Below are 9,254 nucleotides of genomic sequence, written 5' to 3'. Positions count from 1 at the left end.
TAAGCAGCCCGCTGTTTTCCAGCCCGGGGTCAAATGTGGAGCAAGGGCGCCACCCGGTGGACAAATAAAAAAATTACAACTCTAAGGCCAGTACTGCAAACGGAAACGGAAACATAACCGATCACGATCGATTTGACCGTAATTGTTTTGCCGTGAAAAATAGCGTTTATAATGGGTTTCAATGGGGCACAAAACGGTCCCTACGGTGTCAAGTGTGAGTATTTTTGCTGCTAAGCCGTGTTAGGCTGATGTAAGAAAATCAGACTGAAAATTAGAATTTTTTACAAAAACGAAACCGGGTGGCAAGTTTGGCTATATTACACCCAACACAGCGGAAATGGCATCCATACGAATGAAAAAAGTGGCACAACAAGAGCCCAGTATGACGTGAGGGTTTTAATATTGAAGTCTCCACAACTGATTTAGAAAGTGGAAGAATCAGCAGTATGTCAGCCTTCACTGCGTTAAATGCTTCCTCACTTCCTCTCGTTGTCTTTTATGACTTTTATGAGTGCCATATATTTCCCATTTTTCATGAAGTGATATCATAAAAGCTGCATTGCAACTGCAATCTTAAGTAATGTTTTAGACTGTGTTCACTTCATAATATCATCATTTGCTGATTTACCTCTCCCAAAGCAAAGTATTTGGCCTCTACCTCATTCCCCATCACTGTAACTCAGATTAAAACAGGATTGCAACATTCTAGACATTTTTTTTATATTTTTTAATATACTACTTTATTCATAGATATTTTAAGCTGGGACAAAGTAACACTGAAAGTATCTGTTGCACCTCTGTAGTGACATTGCATTGCAGCTGTGAATTATATGCCTTAAAACACCTGCTTTATGGACAGGAACGCAGATGTAGGATTCCAACTTACAGCAAAAGTCGCTGTTTCCAACAGATGGGATGCTTGATGGAAACCTGGAAGAGGAGTATATATTTTGCTGTTCAATAAGCACGGAGGACCTCAAACATTGACATTTCTTAAAGCTGATAGCAGTGGTAGGGGATGGCATATTGTTCCAGCATATGTTAGTGCTGAGATGACAGGCCTTAAGTGAAACACCACCACCTGCTAGCAACGCCTAATGTATGAGTCCATATGTAAGCACCAGTTGGAGGGCAAGCCTCGCAGCGTTGCTGTGATCAACCTTTTTAATGAGAGGACAAATTTATGAAATGGCACAGGTGGTGCTGTGAACATATTACAGTCATGTCTTTGAAAACTGGAAACTGTATAGAAATATTTTCTATGGCCTACATTACCTGTTAGAACATAGAAAGCATCAATACTGTGAAGTGTTTAGGTATGAATGCCACTGATGCTGGTTTTTGTTGGTTCTGTTTGTTTTCTGTATGTCTCCATCTGAGTTCCAGACTTTTTTGCCTTACTTGAAATGAAACATGGGTTTACATAATCAGACACCCATCCATGGGCATGCCCAAATGATATCTCTCCTTAACATTTTATAGGAGGTTTTTCAAATTTGGCACTCACTCGCTCAAAGGTAAGAGATCGAACTTCAATACAAATTCATGTCTTCCACACAAGGTAGAAAATCTGCTTGTAATTCAGCTCTGTTATTCAATAACAGAAGGTGGTGAACAAATGTTTGAATAGGTCTGGACAGATATGGATGTAAGTACGAAGCAGACTGCTTAGCAGATACATACAACTGCAGTCTTCATTTTTGTGAAAGTTCTTAAAGACGTGCAGAAAGCATGGTGGCGTTGTGCTGGCTACATAGCAAGAAAGTTCTGGTTTTGAGCCTTTTTGTCAGCTGGGGTCTCATTTTGTGTGTGTTTGGTTTCTAAATTATTTCTAAACTGGACACATCAAGTCATTTTTCTATTTTAAACTAAAGACTCTACAATAATACAGAGTAAGCATTTGGTGACAGCTGAAAAGAAAAACTCCCTAACAACAGGAAGAAACCTCTGTCAGAATTAGAATCCAGAATTCAAAATCTTGCTCCTCACATACAAGGTCTTAAATAATCAGGCCCCATCTTATCTTAATGACCTTGTAGTACCATATCACCCTATTAGAGCACTTTGCTCTCGCTCTGCAGGCCTACTTGTTGTTCCTAGAGTATTTAAAAGTAGAATGGGAGGGAGAGCCTTCAGTTTTCAGGCCCCTCTTCTGTGGAACCAGCTTCCAGTTTGGATTCAGGAGACAGACACTATCTCTACTTTCAAGATTTGGCTTCAAACTTTCCTTTTTGCTAAAGCATATAGTTAGGGCCTGCCGGCAGCATGGTGGTTACCACTGTTGCCTCACAGCCAGACGGTCCTGAGTTTGATTCCACCACCTGGTCTGGTCCTTTTTGTGTGGCGTTTGCACATTCGCCCTGTGTTTCTGTGGGTTCTCTCCGGGTACTCCGGCTTCCTCCCACAGTCCAAAGACATGCAGACAGTGGGGTTAGGTTAATTGGTAACTTTAAATTCCCATAGGCGTTAATCTGAGTGTGAATGGTTGTTTGTCTCTGTGTTAGCCCTGCGACTGACTGATGACCTGTGTAACCTGCCTCTTACCCTAAGGACAGCTGGGATAGGCTCCACCCCCACCGCGACCCTGAAAGGGATAAGTGGAAGAGAACGGATGAACACTTCCATCCAGTGCTCTAATGGGGTGATATGGTACTTTAAGGGCTTTAAGATAAGATGGGCCCGGATTATTCAAGAACATTCAAGCCAATATGGGCAAAATCTGCTCTCTCTTTGTAGTTGATCCAAAATGCTGCAGCAGTTTAGCACTCCTGATAATCAATACAGTGGTCCAGCCCAGAAGAAATGCATAATGTTGTTTTCTATGCAGCACCTGAGAAAAGATGCTTCTGATTTTAGGGCTAGTACACAAATGCAAGAAAGCAGTCCGACATATTTGTTCAAAATGTCCGTTGAAGTCCAAAGTAATGCCATCCAGAGTTTTATCTGAATTTGCTATGCCTTCTAATAATGCTGCCTAAGCAAAGCACGTATTACAAAACCCTGTAACACCACAATTAGACCTGTGTGGAGAGAACTCCTCATTTACATGAACAAATTGGAGTCGGTTAGATAGATTCAAACCAGTGCAGTGCAGTGCCTTGATTACATACGGCATCTGCTAATCTCTGTAGCAAAATAAGGCTATTTGAGTAAGAGTTTTACCCAACCTGCAAAGCCTCCAAGGCCAGACAAGCTTGCTCAGGGTGGTACAGCACAAGCTGTGGCTTTGACTTCTGTATACCAGACATGTGAAATATTAGTAAATACAATTTCCATCCCATAAATGTCTACACTAATGTATTTGTTTAGCTGTTTATTTATTTGGTATATAGCAATACATTACACTGGTATATTTATTTTTTTACTACTGTGTAAATACTATGGAAAGAACACAATCACATCGAGTAAAATGGTAAATGGTTCTTATACAGCTCTTTTCTATCAGAGCAATCAAAGCGCTTTACACAGCTTACCTCATTCACCCACTCATACAAACACTGTGCTCTTTATATGTAAGGGCGTTCTATCTAACATTCACACACATTCATACTCTGATGGATGCATTGGAGAGCAACATGGGGTTAGTATCCTGCCCAAGCATATTTGGTATCCAGACTGGAGGAATCAAAGCACCAACCTTCCAATTAGCAGATGACCTGCTCTGAGCTATAGCTTAGAAAAAACAGGGTTTAATAAACATTTAAAGGATTACAAAATGAATACATCGTCTTAACCTTAAAGACCAGCAATTTAATAACAATATAACATTATAATTTAGTTTGACTCTCCAGTTCTCCAATATCTAGCCAGTTTTACTAAGCTCCTTATATATTCTGATATATATTAAGGTACACATACGTGTGTGTGTGTAGGTGTGTGGGTATTTTTGTGAATTTTTTGATAATATATGGAATAACATATCGGAAACTGTGATTGTAGAACTCTTGGGTCAGCTTTTTCTCCCTTAAGACTTTATTTCATTGGACACGGTCATGTTTCGAGCCTAGATAAGACACTTTAAGAATAACAAACAGACTCGGCAGTAGATTTAAGTCATCAGACATACCAGTACTTTGTGGTGAAGAGAGAGCTGAGAGTAAAAGTGAAGCTCTCGATTTAACAGTTGATCTGCGTTTCTGGTTACGAGCTTTGGGTAGTGACTGTAAGAACGAGATCGCAGATACAGGCGGCGTAAATGAGCTTTCTCCAAAGGTTGGCTGGCCTCTCGGCCATCTGGGAGGGGCTCAGAGTAGAGTCACATTGAAAGGAGTCAGTTTAGGTGGTTTGAGCATCTGACACGGATGCCTCCTGGGTGAGGTGTTCCGGTCATGTCCCATCGGAAGGAGGCCCTGGGGCAGACACAAGAGATTATATCTCTCAGCTGGCCTGGGAACGCCTTGGTGTCCCACCAGAAAAGCTGGAGGAGGCTGGTAGGAAGAGGGAGGTCTGCTTCTCCTGTGACTCAGCTCTGGATATGTGGAATAACTGGACGGATGGAGTGTCAGGGGCAGCAGTTCTGTAGTAATAATAATAATTACAATAAGTACTGTTGCCTCACAGCAAAAAGGCCCTGGATTTGAATCCACCATCTCTCACACACACGTACACACACACACACGCACAACGAGCTAATCATGAACATTTCCCCTTAAAATACAATCTTTAATTGCTGACAGTAGGAATTATACATATGCTCTTAGGCTAAACTTGGCCTTAATAGCATTAAAAATGTCTTTCATAACTATTAAGTGAATTTTGCATTTTTGTCAGTTTGAGAGGGCAGCAGTGCATAAAGAGCAATATGCAGTACTGTACTCTGGCTATGTTTCAGTTCAGGCTTCACTTAAGCGTTGAAAGATTCACAGTAATAATAATAATAATACTTTTAAAAGAAACGGATTCTAAAGATTCGAGGCACTGAAAAGAGCTGGACTGCAAATCACCAAACAGAACAGAACGTCAAGAGACCGGATATTTTCTAACACATTCATTCAGGCAGCCAGAAACTGACTGTACACAACACATCTGTCTGTAATCATAAAATACGTCACAAACAGTGCTTCTTGTTGCATCTTAAAATGCAATGTGTGAACTGTTCCTCTTGAGTACTGAGATAGACAACAACCCACAATCCGCGTGTCAGCTCCAAGGTTGTTGTATAGCTTTCACTCCCCCACAATTCTTCAAAGTTAATGAAATCATTCTCACAAAGTCACTGGAGAGGTAGCTCTTTCTCAAGCTACCAAAAAGTGCACTGAGTAACACTGAATATTAAGAAAATGTAACCTGGAAACGTGTCATTGGTGTATAAGGACACAGAAGACTTTGTCAGCTTGTGCATTCAAATTCAGAGTCACCTCCAAACACATTAGCTTTGGAAAGAAGGAGCAAACAGATGAAAACAGATGAAAGACTTTGGGGTTTGGGGCTGATGACTCATCTGGAAGTGTCACAAATTCGTGCTAACTGAATCTAATGGACTCTTACATTGTTGAATTGTATTATCACATCACTTTAAAACTATTTGAGGAAGAGCTAATTCAAAGTCAGAAAAACCTGCTTTGTTACTTTGTGTTCGCTGTGTTTTAAATGGTAATGAATGAGATATTTAGCTTTTTTCACAGCTGTATATTTCCTTTGTCAAAATGAATTAGAAATACAGTAATGTAGTAATAATTAGCTGTCCAGAAATCCTTGGCATGTTGATTGAAAAGGGTTTTATCTGCTTTTCTCTTTCAGGGATCCAAACCAGCCAGTTCCACAGGATACCAAATTCATCCACACAAAGCCTAACCGCTTCGAGGAGGTAGCGTGGACAAAGTACAACCCCAAGGACCAGCTCTACCTTCACATTGGCCTCAAACCTCGAGTCCGAGACCACTACCGAGCTACCAAGGTTGCGTTCTGGCTCGAACTGGTTCCTCACCTTCACAACATTAATGAATTTTTTCAATATGTATCCACTACTACTAAGATACCTCCACAGGACACTACACCGTATCCTTATACCAAACGATTCCCGGGTAAAAACAATTGGCCCTCCACCACACGCCACCCGGGAGTTCCTTCTGCCAACACCAAGCAAACAACCAACCAGCGCAAGAGCGGGGACCTGACTGATGAGTCAACTGTGGTGATTGAGACCAAACGGGACTACTCCACTGAGCTCAGCGTCACGATCGCCGTGGGAGCATCGCTGCTATTTCTGAACATCCTCGCCTTTGCTGCACTCTACTACAAGAAAGACAAACGTCGCCATGAGTCCAACCAGCGCGTCCCCACCCCGCAGCGCAACTCTGCTCCAACCAATACTCCATCTACTGCCAATGACGTAGCCCATCTGCAGAGTGAGGAACTGATGTCTCTACAGATGAAGCAGCAACAGCTGGAACACGAGCACCACCATGAGTGTGACTCACTTCAGGCCCACGACACGCTGCGGCTCACCTGCCCACCAGACTACACACTGACTCTCCGCAGGTCACCTGATGATATACCACTGATGACTCCCAGCACCATCACCATGATCCCCAATTCCCTGGCTGGCATGCAGCCTCTGCACAATTTCAACACTTTTGGTGGCAGCCAGAACAGTACCAACTTGCCCCACGGCCACTCCACCACGCGGGTATAGCTCAGCTGGGACGGGACTGTGCCAGGTTCCCTCTGGATTAACAACTACCCACATGAGGAGAATATAAGTTATTCAGCAGATGTTATTTTGCTACCAAGCCTTCTTGAAAAGCATATACAATATAAAGCGATCATAAACTCACAAAACTATTCAAAATGAATGTTATTACAGTAATAACTGTTTGGAGCAAATTGTCACGAAGGTTTTCGAGGAGTGTTACCAAGACAAAGGGCAACCAGTGGATGACTGTTATATAATCTCATGAGACAAAAACAGCAGTTTCTATGTTGACAGACAAAGACAACAGTTGGTGAAAAGCAACAATGGAACACCATCTTTTCCTCCATGCACCTGACTTGGGCACATGAAATGTATTTATGAAAACTTTGTATAAAAAGAACACGAAAAAAGGTATATAGACATGAGTGGAAATACAAAAAGTTTTAAAGAAGAAAAACAATATTAAAATTGCTCCTGAAACTATTGTTTTCATTTTTATTTTGCTTGTGCTTTATGTTGAGGTTTGTGTAAATATACCTGAACATCTGTCATTCTTTTTTCCTGTTACGACTTGTGTTTCATTCATTTTCGCACAATGACCAAATTGCGATCACAATCCCACACTCGGAGAGTTGCACACTGCGGGTTTGCAGGTCACCACATACAGTACTGTCTCGTGCATTGCTTCGTGTCCACGTTTTAGGTACTGCATGTAGAACGAGCTTTACTTTGCATTTCGGACATCTACTGTCTGACAGTATGGACTGACTCACTCCCATCACCTGCTGTCACCCTGTTATGCTTCCAGCAGTTTTCTGTCTCAGCACTGCCTGTGCTTACGATGTGACCAGCAATGTATTATTTAGAAATAAAAAGGCAGTGATTTTTTTGTATTAATATTAGTTGGATATGTTTGTAAAGAAATATATGTTAGATATTTTAAATTGTCATATGCTAGCAATATGTAAAGTATTGTGCCAGGATTGTGATATTTTGGGTTACAAAAAAGTGAATGAGTGTAAATATTAATGATGCTAATTATTATGAAATTACAACACGAGTAGTCATAACTCTCTTTCCATTTTGCATCCTATTATGAAAAAAGAGGCAGATGATTTTAAGCTACATTTGTAAATTCTATTAAATATATATTCATTTGGTCTATAAACCAGTCGAGATAACGAGGGTTTTAATATAGAGTTGAAAAGTCCTTATTTAGTAGTTAGTCTTGTATTTATTTGCAGTTTTGCCTTCGGTAATACTACGCATATTTCTGGACACTTGTATAAAGTTTTTCTGCAACATTTTTAATAAAATATCACAGTATTTTCTAAATAAAAAAATGGGCGAGAGATAGAAAAGAAACATGGTTCAAGGTCTGATCGGATTATTTGTCTGGTGTGTGTTTAATTGGAGAGTATTGCCACTGGACAAAAGAGCACACGTCAAAGCGTTTTCACTCCTACAAAGTCACATTCACCTTTGCACACAATTTATATTTTATAGAAATAAACTCACACACAAGAGTTGCTGGATTAGAAGTTTGTCTGGGTTTATTGTGCCACAGCCACCCTGATAATAAAAAAACAGCTTCACAGCAAGAACTCAAACTTTATCTGAAACAAGGATGTTGCAAAGGTAAGTCTTTCATGTTGTTTTAAGTGTAATTCTTTAAAATGTTCATCTTGTTACAATTTCACGCTCACGTTCTTCATCTGTGTTTTATTTAGTAAAAAACACTTTGATTTATTAAAACATTCAGAAATTACTCTGTCAGCTTAACTAATCATTTTTTAATCACAGTAAAAACAGTGATTAAAAACAAGTATTTTGTTGTGATTCCACTGTCATAGGCAAGGCAAGTTTATTGTATAGCACATGTATAGCACAATTCAACAACAAGGTGATTCAAAGTGCTTTACAGAGACACTAGAAACAAAAACAAATAAAAAGCATGATTTTAAATTGATTAAAACAAGCAAAGAAACAAACAAACAAAACAGTATATAAAATCAAAACAGATAAAATCAGAACAGTAGATAAAATCAGTAGTTAAAATGTAAGTCATACAACAGTCATACAACAAAAGTCTGAGAAAAATACTTGATGAAGTAGAGAAAAAAATGAGCTAACACATGTAAAAAAAACCTTTTACAACTTATAGGGTCAAAATAATAATAACACAAATTTCACAATGAAAAACAAAGAAGACACAAACACACACACGAATAGAGTTCCAGTATATTTGAAGCTTGCTTTTTTTGTTTTGTTTCATTGACATAATTATTGAGGCTTTAAGTATCAAATGCAATGTGTGTTCTTCAAGGGGAAATAAGGGGTTGTGCAAAATTGGAAACCAACATTTCCATCCATACGTACAAGTTTGGTGTGTGGAACTGACTGTGACTGTGCTACTGTCAGTGCCCTGTTTCCACCAGGTGACACTCATCAGTTAAATTCACCTCAGATTACCCTGTGGACACCACTGGAGTGAGTGAGGAGTGAAATCAATGCAAGATGTCAAACTGAGGTAGAAGGATAACAGGATGGTCCATAAAGCAAAGAGTGGACCCTGTTGATGCCAGACTAGGAAATTAGTATCTGTCAATGGGTGAGAGCA

At 39.9% G+C, this 9,254-nt stretch overlaps 1 protein-coding gene across 1 annotated transcript in view; it reads left to right on the top strand.

Annotated features, from left to right (window-relative positions):
• The window catches only part of nlgn4xa (neuroligin 4 X-linked a), a 131,346-nt gene extending 123,369 nt beyond the window's left edge, over nt 1-7,977 (top strand). The window contains exon 6 of the mRNA XM_005747096.2: nt 5,740-7,977. Within this exon, the coding sequence (XP_005747153.1) occupies nt 5,740-6,634 (895 nt within the window). The 3' untranslated portion in view covers nt 6,635-7,977. The remainder of the gene's footprint in view (nt 1-5,739) is intronic.
• Nucleotides 7,978-9,254: the final 1,277 nt, after the last annotated feature.

Source organism: Pundamilia nyererei, unplaced genomic scaffold (genome assembly GCF_000239375.1).
Source record: "Pundamilia nyererei isolate P.nyererei 1_Seehausen unplaced genomic scaffold, PunNye1.0 scaffold00188, whole genome shotgun sequence".
NCBI classification, from domain to species: Eukaryota; Metazoa; Chordata; class Actinopteri; order Cichliformes; family Cichlidae; genus Pundamilia; species Pundamilia nyererei.
This window is presented reverse-complemented; position numbering and strand designations above follow the sequence as displayed.